Consider the following 14,449-nt stretch of genomic DNA (forward strand, 5'->3'; position numbering starts at 1 on the left):
TTCATATTCTATTAACGGAATAACCTATATATATATATATATATGTATATATATATATGTCATTATTTTACATATATATATGCTAACATAAAAGAAGAAATTCTCTCAAGGTGTAAGATATAAGTTATCTGTGTGAAAGTATGAAGAAAGGAGATGGAATTTCTTGTGTAAGGAATAGCAAAAAAGCCAATTTGGCTGGCATATGAGTACATGAATCATAGAATACATAAGTCTAGGAAGACAGGTTTGAACTAGATTGTGAAGTACTATGATGCAGAGAAATCAGAAGGCATTTAGGCTAAAGCAGTATATCAGTATTTAAAGTATTCAGGCAGGCACCAAAATGAGAAGTTTGACATATCATATCATTAAGTCAGTCTGATTTAATTAAAACTGAATGAGAATGGCATATTAAAGTTAGGCAGTCTTATTTAAAAGTCACCATTTTGTTGAAAGAACATCAGACAAATCTTTAATTTTATCATCTATAAAATAAGAATAAAATTCACAGTACCTACAGGATTTTGCTAAAATAATATTTTGTAAACCTTTAAATTGTTAATATCCCATGATCTCTAACACTGAGAAAGTTTAATAAGAACTTTCTAGATGATTTTGACAAGAAATTATCTGAAGGAAAGTGCTCCTGAGTTTCTATGCACCAAATCCTCTAGAGCTCAAAATATTAAAGCATAAATAAGATTTTTTAAAATTATGAAACTTAAAGAAAACTCACTTATTTGCTGCCACAGCAGCCACAGCTCCCAGTAGAGCAGGTTTGGTCACTTTACCTCCAAAACCTCCACCAGCCCGTCTCATGTGGCAGATGATTCTGTTTTTGGGGATACCTAAAGTGGACGCCACTTTTTCCTATGAGTCAGAACATAATCTGTTATATGCAGCATAATAATTCATCCAGAGCACACGTTTCAGATAAGCTGCTTGTTTACTTGTGAAAAAGAAATCTTTTCTTTTTTTTTATGCAGAGCTAATGCATAAAAACAGAAACAAAGCCCTCCAGTTATATTTTTCTAGGTATTAGAAGGAACTTTGATTTGTGTAAGAAAAGATAAACAGAAAAATGATTAAATTAAAATATTTCTTTCATCTTTGCAATACATTAAGCTATTAACATTATTATTATCATGATTATATCACTAAAGTCCTATTCTGTACTTCTTAATGACTCAGAGATGACCTTGGCTATTCCAAAAGAAGTTTGATTCTGGAAAGCCTTATACCAAGTGGAACTGACTTAACTGGAAACAGGCAAAAGCTACACATTTACATGTTTACACTTGTATGAGGCACAGTTAAGCTAAGAGCCATTAGACTCAATTTTCAAAAGTTAGTCGTTAGAAACTGTGATGGTTTTGGCCACAGAAATTCCCCAAAACCATTTTCCAAGGAAAAAAGGGATTTTTGAAACATTTAACATTACTTTTCAGACTTTCTTTTCATCAATAATAATAGAACGTGAAAACATGGAATAAAAAGATCACAATAAGCTTTCCTCAGTTCAGTCAATTCAAAACTTGTACAAGAGTAATCATCTTCCTTCCTGTTACGTTGGGTTATCAAATCAAAAAGCCTTTTTCTGCAACTGCAAGAAAATCCTTAACATCCTTCACAACTTCAAACCATGGGATTACAATAAAGGAACTTGGTCTCTAGAGAAGGTACTAAAGTACAATTGAACATCCTGCATAAAAGCCTTCACCTACTCTTTACATTGAGTTTCATATTCAACAAAGCCTTGGAGGAATGTGCTCTCTTTTCACCACAACTTTTTTTTTTTAAGCAATCAGGGTCACTCAGCTAGTATCATATTCCGAAACCATTTTTGAGCTCAGATCCTTCTGATCCAGAGTTAGTTCTCTATCTACTGTGCCATTTAGTTGGTCCACCATCACTTCTTTAAATCTCAAGCTTCCTTCAAAGCTCATCTCAAGGGACACTTCTAATTACCTGAGGTCTTTCCTTTATCTCTTTTTTATTCAGTATATACTTTGTATTTATTTGTGTATATATGTTCCTATTGTTTTGTTTTTGCTTTTATATTCCCAGGGCCAAGCACCTTGGGTAGCACATAGTAGGCATTTAATGTTTGTTGATTGATTTATATAATTGTACATTGGGGAAAAATATTGAATTACAGTAAATGCAGCAAGGGAAAAGGTATAAATGTGGAAAAATATAAATGACCACGATGTAACGAAATTTCACTGTATATGCTTTAAAGTGACTTTAAATACACTTGAAACTGACACAGGAGCAGTGTGACATTATGGACATACATAGAAGCAGCCTCAGTTCAGGACTAAAGCTATCAAGATTTGGTGTCTCCAGTTGATTTTTCCTGTTCCTAATCCCCATGGAATCTAGCTGTTAACCTCATAATTCAACTAAAACTGCTCCCTCCAAAGAAATCAATGGTCTCTTAATTGCCACATCTAATGAATTTTTCTCAATCCTCATCCTTCTTGACCTCTCCATAACTCTTGACATCCTCTCCTGGTTTTCGTTTTACTACTTGTCTGATCACTTCTGAGTCTCCTTTGCTGGATCTTCCTACTTTTCCTATTATTGTCAAAAATATCACCATTTTAGCAGTCACCCAGGCTCAGTGCTATCCTTCATTCCTCACTTGAACTTACCCTAAAAAGTCTAATCTGTTGTTAAATCCAAATATTTCTGCCTTTACAGCATCCCTCTTATGTGTATCCTTCTCTTCATTAACATAGGTACTATCTAGGTGCAAACCCTCTCCTTATCTCAAGTAACCCCCCACTACAATTCAGTCCCCATTCAATTACCAAAATTACCTTCCTAAACTTCAAGCCTGGCTACATCACCCTGCTTTCCATTTAATACAATGCAAGGGCTACCTTTTACTTCCAAGATCAAGTATAAAATCCTACAGATGTTTTTTAAAGCCCTTCACAACCTTCTCCCTTCCTGCCTTTCCAGTCTTCTTAAACTTTATTCCCTTCTATGTGCTCTACAATCTAGAGGGACTGGCTTTCTTTCTCTTCTTACCCCATTCATAATTCTACTTCTTTTCATTGGTTGTCCCCCATGATTATGATGCTCTACTTCTTCACCTTCATCTCCTGGCCTCCTTCCAGACTTAGCTCAAAATCCTACCTTAAGGAAGGGGTCTTTTCCCTTCCTGGCCTCCCTTCCCAAGTTAGTACCTTTCACAGAGATTGCTGCTTATTTACACTAAATATATTGTATAAATATGTAGATGTTTGCATGTCACTGCCCCATTAGAATGAAACAGGGGACTATGCTTTTGCTTTTCATTGTATCTTAGTATTTCAGGCTAAGTATCTGTCACATTGTAAGCACATAATAATAATAATGATAAAGCTTACAGATTGTCTGATTCACTTGGCTATGACTCTTGGAAAATCACTTAATCTCAGCAACTCAGAGAACTATGGGACTATGAGTTGAAGAATAGTTCTTGATCTGCACTGATAGAGGGGAAATCACAGATTCAATCCAAAATTTTAAAAATAAAATAAAATAAACACATATGTATTAGACCAATAAGTTGAAAGAATAGTTATAAGAACAGCCAGCCATAAAAGTCACTAGTGGATTATATGCACAAAACCTTAAAGAAACTAAGATTTGATATGAAAACTAGACAGTAATCTAATAGAAATTTGTTAGCAAATTTAGCATATTTAAAATATGTTCTGCCTATTCTTTGCATTTACATTTGACTTAACTTCTATAGAAAGTTTAATTTTAAAAAGAATTTTCAGTCTATTTACCTAGGTAAATGTTTCAGTTAACATCAGGAACAAGGTAAACTTTTGGTGGGTAGTAAATAGAATTGAGGAACACTGCAAATTACATTTTATGGATCCATGATTTCTCAAAATATCAGTTAATGTAAACAATATTTTAGTCCAAAGATAACATATATACATACTCTCTCTACAAATAAACAACTAGACTGAAGAGTGGGGAAATGATCTGTAAGTGAAATATTTAGGCTACTTAGCATTTCATATCTAAAAGGAAACATTTGCAAAAATTCCAATGTATCATGAACTCAATGGGTGACTGAGCAAGTCATAATTTTGGGGGGTTTTCATTTAGTTATCTGTAGGGAAAGGGAGTAAAACAGATGATCTCTAAAATCCCTTACATCTGTGAATTCATTTCTATTAATTCCCTTAGCACACACTCTGAGATTCTATAATTCTATAAGGAATAAAAGAATAATAGAATGGTCAAGCCTCATTTGTGTGAACTGCATAGAAAATTGAAATTTGGAAAGTTCCACTATCCTTTGGTCAAAAGCAATTGCTATTTCATATCCACAAACAGAAAATGACATTCACATCATTAAAAGTTCAAATTCACAAGACATATCATTTTAAAGGACTTCACCTGCACAGATGCGGCATCTTGGCTTGATACATATATCTCCATCTCTTTATCCTCTGACTTTGGAATCACAAGAACAGTCTGTGTTTCCATATAAAAATGTTCTTGTCCTCCTACATGTACTTCACCTATTACACAAGGAGAAACAGCCAATATTGGGAGTTTAAGGGGGAAAATTGACATACAATAAAGAAAATATAATACATTTTATAAAATTCAAAAAGTTTATCTTTTTCCAGGTCCTAAATAGGAGATTTCCTTATGGCTTAAGGAATAAGTATAAAGAATAATTAAAGACAATCCATCTTGTTTCTAGAGCATAACTATTCTTCAAACTGTCCTTCCATTATCTCCAGAAAGATTAGAAATCACTTCTGGAATTCATTTGACATAATTGAGAAGATAAGTTTGCTTAAGAAAAAGAATTGCCCTCCAAAGTCAAATACAGGGACACATCACTTCTAAGATGTTAGGGATTGGGTGTTCTGGTTAAATGATGATTATTCCTTCATTCAAACTGTCTGGAGAACTGAACATCTCAAATTCATCAGTCTACCAACCATATATCTTTGATATATTCATCAACTGGAAAAACCATAAAGATATTTACAAAAACATAGAATAAAAATGCATTCACTTCTTGGAGGAGGTAGGGAAGCAAAAGGGAAGGGAATATGCTTTTATATAGTTCCTCCTATGTGCAAGACACTGTGCTAAGTACTTACAAACATTAACTAATTCAATTCTCACAAAACTCCTAGGAGGTGGGTGCTATTATTATCCTCATTTTGCAGTTGAAGAAAATGAGGCAAACAGATGTTACATGACTTTCACAAAGTCATAAAGTTAGTGTCTTAAGGCCATATTTGAATTCAGGTCTACCCATGCCCACTGTTCTATCTATTATGTTAACTAATTTCCTCCAATGACTTCAGTTAATTAAAAATAATCTGGTGAAGTATAGGGCAAAAATAAGAAAAATTTTCATAAAATTTCACCTAACCACAAATCAATGCAAAAGAAAACAAAAACAAGGAGGGGGAGGAGAAGAAGGAGAGGGAAGAGAAGAATAAAGCTTTAAACATGCATGAGAAATAATGAGTATCTGGATAACAAAGAGCACAGAAACAATTGAGCAATAGGGAAAACTAGTATTACCATCCAAATAGCTCTTGACACTCTGAAAGATAGAATTATAAATGTGGAATCATGTGTTTATAATTGGAAGTGACCTTATAAGTCTTAACCCAACTTTTCATTTTACAAATAAAAATAATAACTTTAATAACAGCACCACCACTAATAATTATTATTATTGTAATTATAAATTTATAAATCATTTAGATTTATAAAGCACTTACTTTGTCCCAGGCACTGTTCTAAGTCCTTTATAATTATTTTCAAATTTGATCCCCACAACAGCCTTGACTGGTAGATTTTATTCTGATTCCAATTTAATAGTTGAGAAAACTTGGGCAAACAGAGATTAAGTGACTTGCCTGCTCAAAGTCAAGTTGTAAGAACCAGTATTCTGGTATTCTGGGTTCAAATCTTGACTCCTCTCCACTGTGCTACATTGCCTCTCAGTCTACAATATTTATAATAATTCAAAATAATGATAGCTCATATTTATATAGTGCTTAAGGTTTGCAAAGTGTTTTACATATACAATTATCCAACAATTTTACACCAATTCAACTCAAAAATTATGTTGATGCTTAATACTATGAGCTACTGTGAAATATGTTTATCTTACAAATAAGATAAGACAAATGATGATTTAATAAACATAAAATGAAAAAATGATGGGTACTTAAAAATAAAATTGAATTAAAAAATCAGGAAGTTAGAAATGTTTTTTTTAAAACAGTGAGATAGTTGAAAAATACTTGTCAAGTTATTGGTGATGAAAATACAATTTTTTATATCTTTCCTATACCTTAGGAATAGGTATATCCAGCTATACCTAGCTGAATAAAGCTAGAAGAAGCTTTTCAGTGTGCATTCTTGAATTCAGGTTCTCTTGGGGTGTGTGACTGAAGTTCCAGTTTAAACCAGGTTCATCATGTAGGAGCATTGCATTAAAGATTTTTTCAATTTAAATAAATTAATTTAATTTAAAAAAATTTTTAATTTGGATAATCCATACCCTTATTCCCTTCCATTAGAATTCAGTTAAATGCATTGAAGTTATTTTTAAAATAATATTTTATTTCCCCAATTGCATTTAAAAACAATTTTTGACATTTTTTTAAGTTCCAGATTCTCTCACTTCCCTCTTCACTCCACTTTCCTGAGACTTCAAACAATTTGAAATAGGTTATACATGTGCAATCACACAAAACACATTTTCACATTGGTCATATTATGAAAGAAAAAACTGTATGAAAGCTCTAAAAGAGCCACTTATTAAAACATCCTTCCCATCATACTGACCTACTGGGATACAGAAACTTACCTTCAATGATTTGATCAACAGCTTGAAATCCTTCTTTAATGTTTCCTTGTTCTAATTTTCTTTCTGATCCAATGAATGATTTGTGATTTACTGCATCCTATGAAGACAAAAACAAGTATAACAAAGCAAACAATCAAAAATGGTGCATACTTCAAGATTTCAGACTTTTTATGTGCCCCATTATCATCTAACATATAAAACCACAGTAGGCAATATATTCACAGCCTTGGGTCATTGTGAAGACTCCTTTTATTATATTTAATTACTTCCTTAGTTTTTATTTTTTCTTGAATAAGAAACACACACACACACACACACACACACACACAGAGTAAGTGAGGAAACAGGACTACAAATGAAACTTATCTCAAATCTCTTTAAATGTGAATCTATTGTTCTTTCCTGAGAAGATTTAACACAAATGGCATAGAAGGAGACCAAATTATTTTCTCTGGTTTGCTCTAGCAAACTGAACAGTTATCCACAGCTGCACAGGTTCCATGGGTGCCAATGAAGGCAGCAGCCAGGCTGGAAACTTTTCATTGACCCCTTAAAAACTGACCTTAAAAACTTTACATTAACCCCTAAAAAACCCACAGACTTTCCTCTCCCCCACTGACTATGACTTTGTTGAGATTCCTGGTTTTAATCCTAAATTCTATCTGTTATAACTTTTTTGTTCCCCCATTACCTTTCTCTTGAGAGCAGGTAGGGTCCACCATGGACACCAATGCCCAAATGAGGATAATAATTGCATCTTTAAGGATTATTGCAAGTTTCAAAGGAAAAAAATTCACATGTAGTGTATTTTGAAAGGCTTTAAGTTATGTGAATTTAGTAATGGTTATTGCCATATTTTATGTAGTTTCATTAGTACAATGGAAATGACAAACTTGAATGTTTCAAGAAGTAGATTATCATGAAATTCAAATGATAATATGAATCTTGACAGAGGGACTAAAAACGGTTAAATGATTCAGTATTCTCTTGAGATAGTAGAAAACAAAGTACCTTTATTGTCACAATCACTGGCTCCATGTCTTCATATACAATGTTCACCTTTTTAGCTGCCTGCTTAGCATGAAAGTATGAATCGGCTGCCACAGTACAGACAATCTGTCCCACACAGATTACCTGCAGAACAAACCAACAATGTAAGCTAGGCTAGTTTCAGAGCATTCAGAACTATACTCGGTTCCTGACATAATAAAATATACTTAGTTTACAGGTCTGGGATACACACAAAACAAAGCATCCTATGTTCTTGTAGACATGAACAATGACAAGCAAAGTACCTCATCCTGGGCATACAGCCTCTCTTCTTCATCACCATTTGCAGCCGGAACATCTTGAGCTGTTATTATATCAACTACTCCAGGCAGTGCAAGAGCCTCAGATGCATCAATAGAACTAGGAAAAGAACCTAAGCATTAGTGATACAGACGGGTAAATAGAACAAAACCTCTATCCATTATGAATTCCAGAAATGCACTCATATAACCAGTGAATGATTGATTCAATACTGAGAATTCAATATAAAAACACAATTATAGAGAAAAAATAAAAAACATTCACTTCATGAGACATTTTCATGATTTCTTTTAGAGAGTGCTGAAAAAAAAAGGAAAAATATATCATAATAATTGATTGCTCCCATTGTCATGATATAATTTGAGAGAAGTTACTTAAGTTTTGACATCATAGGAAAATATGCATTGTAAATGTTTATTTAGAGAAACAGGCTGAAAACCTAAAGAGCTAAGGTGATTATATGAAATATTCCATCCCTCTTTAAAACTTCAAAGTTTTAAAGTAATAATTCTCCATTTAAAGAGGGACTTCCCTTCCTTTGTTTTACCTGGCTTTATATTTTCATCCACTTCTGTCTGATGATATCTCTCCTCTTCCTCAAGGATAATTGACCTTAGGTGTCACCTCCTCCATAGGTTTTATTTAATGCCCCAAGCTCCTTAATTAATTAATTAATTAAAAACCCTCTGGTGCAGCTAAATGGCACAGTGGATAGAATACCAGCCCTGAAATCAGGAGGACCTGAGTTCAAATGTGGCCTCTGGTCTCAGACACTTAACACTTCCTATCTGTGTGAGCCTGGGAAAGTTACTTAACCCCAATTGCCTCAGGAAAAAAAAAATCCCTCCATCTTTGAACCTCAAAAGCCACTCTTTTTGACATTTCCTTTACCTTCAACTTTTTTCTAATCTACATTATACTTATTTATTTAAATGTTTCATTTTCTCATATTGGATTGGAAATGGAAATTATGTGTTAATTTATCTTTGTAACCCCAGCACAATACACATAAAATAAGTATTTATTGAACAAACATTTATTAAATGTTTTTCTTACAATATGTCTTTTTATTAAGCAACATCCCAGGACTGTTTTTCAATATAAAACAGTTCAATTTACATGAACAAAAAACTTCAATGATAATTGAATATGAAATTGTGTCTGTCAACAGTAGATGGTTTCCAATACTTTCTATATTAACTCACATGATTTTTGCATGAGGCCTTGTACTGGTTACTACAGCTAAGAAGAGTTCTTCATCTATAGCAGGTATGTCATCACAAAATATGGCTTCCCCAGTGGCATGTTTAATACCTGATTGATGCATGACTGGACGGCCAACGGGATCTTGGGGTGACTTCTGAGAGTCTATACACTATGTTTAAAAACAAAAAATCCAAACCCCAAAGTTTAAAATTTTGTAGCATATAGACAAAAGTTCATACTTCTCAGAAAAAATCAAAACAAAACAAAGACAAAAAAAATTTAAGCAGTTCTCTGGAAGGTATATTTCTCATTTCTATTGTTGTTCCCCAAATAAGTTTTTACAGTATCAAGGAATCTCAGAATTAGGAGGGATATTAGTGATTATCTAATCCAATCCATATTTGATCAAGAATATACTCTATAATATGGCTGACACATAGATTGTTGAAATAAACCACTCTAATTTTTTAGGAAGCTTTTCTAGAAATCAAGATGAAATCTATCTCCCTATACCCCAAACTCTGCAACTCCAAGAAGATCAAGACCATTTCCTTTGTCACATGACAGTCCTTCAAGAACATGAAGTCAACTTTCAGGTTCCTCCTAAATCTATTGTTCTAAGATAAACATCCCCAGTTCTTTCAATCTACCCATATAATATGATTTAAAGACAATGTATCTTCCTAAACAGTATCCTCTGGACAGTCTCCGGTGAATCATTATTCTTCATGAAAGGTAAAGGCTGAAACTGAACCCAGTACTCCAAATGTGGTCTTACTAGGGCAGAACTCAGCAGGACCATTATTTATTTCATTATAAACATGAACATAGCATAGCCTAAACCTACATGGGCTTTTTTTTTTTTTTTTTTTTTTTTTTTTGGTGTCACATCACACTGTTGCCTAATCTTGAGGTTAAGGTTAATTAGAATCCCCAAATTTTCCTCATACGAATTGTGGTCTTCACATTCATTCCATTTTATGTTAGTGAAATTAAATTTTTTTGAATTTATATTATCCCTCATGTGATAACCTTGGTCTCCCTGCTTCCATTCTTTTTTCTCTTCTATATAATCTTCATGTATCTATCTGCCAAAATAATCTTCTGGCATGGATCTGACTACATCACTTCCTTTTAAAAACATATTCAGTAACTTCCTATTACCAAAATGTAAACTTGATAGCCTGATACTAAAAGCTCTCTACACCTTACTTTTCACTCTTTCCAGCCTTGTTTCACATTACTCCCCTTCACAAATTCCACTCTAAGTTCAGGATAATATTTGATCCTACTGCTTCCTTGCTAAAGTTGATCTCCATGCCTGAAATGCACATCCTTCCTCATTTGTCTTTCTTCAAGATTTAATCCAGGTATTTCCTTCTTTGTGAAAACTTTCCTGTTACCCTCTCCCCACCCCCTACCACCACTTCCTTTTTCAGTTGTCAGTGCTGATCCCTTCCATTGATAATCATAATTACAGATATTGAATTAAATTGCTATCTAGAGACAATAAATTTTTTAATTAAAATCAAGCATGCTCTATCATGCTTACTGGAGTGAACTGTCATGAGTTTTTGAAGGATTATATATTAAAAAAACAAAACAAAACTCCAAAGTCATAATGAATAATATTTCCATTGTTTAACTTGCCATCTTACTTTTTTAGAAAAATTAAACCCACTGACCTCATAAGCCTGTGTCCCACAGGGTATGGTTAAGGGGAAGTCTTCTAGGACACTTTGAAATTTGTTTGGGACATCAGGATATCCAGGGTTCTGGAGCGGGGGAAAAAAGATATCTTAACTGCTTTAAAATAAATCTGGTGATTTTTGAAGTTAATTAGCCACCAAATCACTGAGAAAACATATGTGTTGGATTAACCCCAAGTAGTATTTTGATACTTATCCAAACCTTTTTCTCAAAAAGCCTCTTTTGCTATATAGCAAATAATTTTAAAATACAACTAAGAATTAGTTTTGAAATTATAAACACAATTATATGTCATTCAAATTCTTAACAATAGATTAGGAATAAAACAAAAATTATCAAAAATAAAACCTCTGCTCTTAGATAAAAATGATTTTGATTACAGTAATCAAGTATCTTCGTCTTAAAAAATTAATGCTAGACACAAAAGCAGAAATACATTACCCTAATATTTAATTCCTGCACCACTTCCAGGTAGAATTTGAAGAAGAAACTAATCATGAGAGTTCTTTTGTATTCTACCATTCCACCAGAGGATGAGCTTGGGATAGTCACTTCATCTAGAATTAGCCTACAGGCTTCATCTAATATATCCTCATTCCAGGTCCTAGATTAAAAAAAAATACTAATTTAGGCCAATAAAATACACATAAAGCAACTGTGAAAAAGAAAATATACTTAAATCTTTTTAAAATTACTTTAATTGAATGTTAAGAAAGTATTCCTATGTTAAAATTATAATATAAGAACATATTCTTCTGCAGTCAACTTAAATGTATCTATGATCTTAATGATGTGGATTCTCACTCTAATAATATAAGGTATAATCTATCCATGAACATAAATATGCTCGTGTCCACATCTTCCCACAAAGTCTCCATAGAGGGTCGACCCAATATACTGCAGATTTTTAATATTTTGTGAATATCTCTGTAGGCTGGACATCTCATCCCTTTATTTTTGCTATTTTCATGTATGTCATCTTTCACATAATTTTAAATACATCATAATTGGTAATATACTACAATCTATATGTCCACAATATATTTTTCATTGTTATTTATATCAACTATAATTTTTACTCTTCAGATCATAGAGTTTCGTGAATTGCAAGCATACTGCACCATCAGAAGACTATTAGTGTTAAAAAAAAAATGGGTCAGGAAGCACCTTGGGATCATTGAAAGCTCTCCATCATTCTCCATAGTACAGTAATGCAACTGGGCTATGATACATATGAATTGTATTCATCAAATTTTGTTTCTGCTTAGCTTCAATCCAGTCTAGTGCTTCATCATAGCATGGAACTTTCTTTATGCTTTTGAAAACTATATCAATAAAATATGAACTCTCCAGGTTCAAACATAATATAAAGTTTTCAATTTCAAATTTCAAAAATTTCAACTGGCCCAAGGAACCATTTCAGAAACCTCAGATAGGTTTATTGCTGAAAGTGTGGTCATTAGGCGACAATTTTGGAAAGTCACCATAACTCCTAAATATTATTTACTAAGAAGGGGAAATGACACAATCAGCTTTGATTGTGAGTTACCCACATCAATGAAATCACAGATCCCTGATTTAAAAACAAGTATTTTATTCTTAGGCCAATTTTGTAGGTGCTTCCATATAATATACTTTCATTCTAATGTATATGTGACATTAATTGGATAAGGGATAACAGTCAGGGGCACTCTCACTTACTACTCACATGAAATGAACTTGAATACTAATTAAGCTCTCTCTCCCCTCCAATCCAACATGTACTTTTGCCAGAACACTCTTTAGAACTAGCAACTCTTAGTCATATGAGCCATTTACTCAAAAACCTATAATGGCTCCCCAGGACCAATAAATAATGGACAAACTACTTAACCTACTTGGTACTCAAGGATCTCCATAATTGATTCCATCCAACATTGAAATGATGCTCTCCATGAAGCCTTCCCAGGTCCATGCAGCAGAACTTTCTCTGAATTCTCATAATATCTCATCCATACTTCTCTAATGCTCTTAATATGTTCTAGTCAGTACTCTAGTAATTTGTAAATGTCCTCTCCCTTCATCCTTGTGTTCTCTATATCATATAGCATAGTAAAAACTGGTTGAATGTATACAGTACCTTCCTATGAGCTGCTGACATGATTTGTTTGCACTGACAGTAGCAGAGCCAATTCCTCCATATAAAATATTTAAGTCCTTAATGGTGTTTGTGCCATCATTAAAACGGACTCTCATTCCAGAATTCACAATTGCTAAGGCATTCTGTTGACTCTGTGCCTGTCGGAAAGCTGACACAAACTCCCACTGGAAAAAAACAACAACATGAATGCAGTTCTTTTCTGTATTCCTTCTATTACATTAACCCACTCCATTTTTTGGAATCATAGAACCATAGACTTAGGATTCAATTCTATCTCTAATCTTATTTGTGTGATCCTAGATAAATCACTTCACTTCTCTAGAATTTAGTTTTTTCTTTAAATGAAGGGGTTGGACAAGATCATTTCTAGGGTTTTTTTCCAGCTTTAAAATTCTATGATTCTGTGGTTTTTCTATTGCATCTGGTGAATATTTTGCACCTAGTCCATGCTAAATACAATGAAAGAGAATTCACAAGCTAGGGAAGAATTTAGGTTTGAATCCTAAATTTGCCAAATGTTATCTGTATAACATTAGCCAAGTCCTTTAACCTCTATGGTCCTCAGTTTCCTCATCTGTAAAAAAAGTCAGCTGTACTAATGTATCTCTAAGATCTTGTTTGAGATCTAATTCTATAGTTTTAAGAAAGGAGAATACCAGTAATACCTGTTTTTTTCAGTAATGACAATATCTCCGTATTTTTTAATAATAATGATTATAATACATAATGTAATTATAATAACTAGTACTTAAATAGCACATTAAAGTTTGCAGTGCTTTGCCAATATTATCTTATCTAATTCTCACAACTCTGGGAAGTAGGTGCTATTATTGTCCCCATTTTACAGATGAAGAAGTTGAAATAGCCCAAGGTGAAATGATTTGCCCAGTGACATCTAAGAAGTATTTGAATTTGAAATGGAACTTAATGGTTGATCCAGGGTGCCATCTAGCTAAACTACAGTAAGCTTATAAAGATATGAATGTTTAAGATTCCCTATGAGGCATAAAGTCTGTTACCTTGTTGAGAGGCAAAAAGGTACTTAGATAAGTTTTGTTGTTCAGATCTTATCAATAAAGGAATAAGGCTTTCACATACTAGCAATTTCCTGTGTATTACTTAAAATTTAGTTGGTTATTTGACCACCTTGCTGGCATTCTTGTTTGTTTAGAACACCATGACCAAAATGGGAAAAAAATTATTTTTTATCTTTA

The 14,449-nt window shown here is 33.2% G+C and overlaps 1 protein-coding gene across 1 annotated transcript in view; it reads right to left on the reverse strand.

Moving 5' to 3' along the window:
* The window catches only part of LOC100921509 (aldehyde oxidase 3-like), an 83,896-nt gene that overhangs the window by 34,770 nt on the left and 34,677 nt on the right, over nt 1-14,449 (reverse strand). The window contains exons 14-22 of the mRNA XM_031960221.1: nt 13,215-13,399; nt 11,537-11,699; nt 11,071-11,160; nt 9,385-9,554; nt 8,164-8,278; nt 7,880-8,002; nt 6,869-6,965; nt 4,414-4,538; nt 737-870 (exon numbers count right to left, since the gene is read on the reverse strand). Coding sequence (XP_031816081.1) covers nt 737-870; nt 4,414-4,538; nt 6,869-6,965; nt 7,880-8,002; nt 8,164-8,278; nt 9,385-9,554; nt 11,071-11,160; nt 11,537-11,699; nt 13,215-13,399 — 1,202 coding nt within the window. The remainder of the gene's footprint in view (nt 1-736; nt 871-4,413; nt 4,539-6,868; nt 6,966-7,879; nt 8,003-8,163; nt 8,279-9,384; nt 9,555-11,070; nt 11,161-11,536; nt 11,700-13,214; nt 13,400-14,449) is intronic.

The sequence above is a fragment of the Sarcophilus harrisii genome, chromosome 3 (assembly GCF_902635505.1).
Source record: "Sarcophilus harrisii chromosome 3, mSarHar1.11, whole genome shotgun sequence".
Taxonomy (NCBI): domain Eukaryota; kingdom Metazoa; phylum Chordata; class Mammalia; order Dasyuromorphia; family Dasyuridae; genus Sarcophilus; species Sarcophilus harrisii.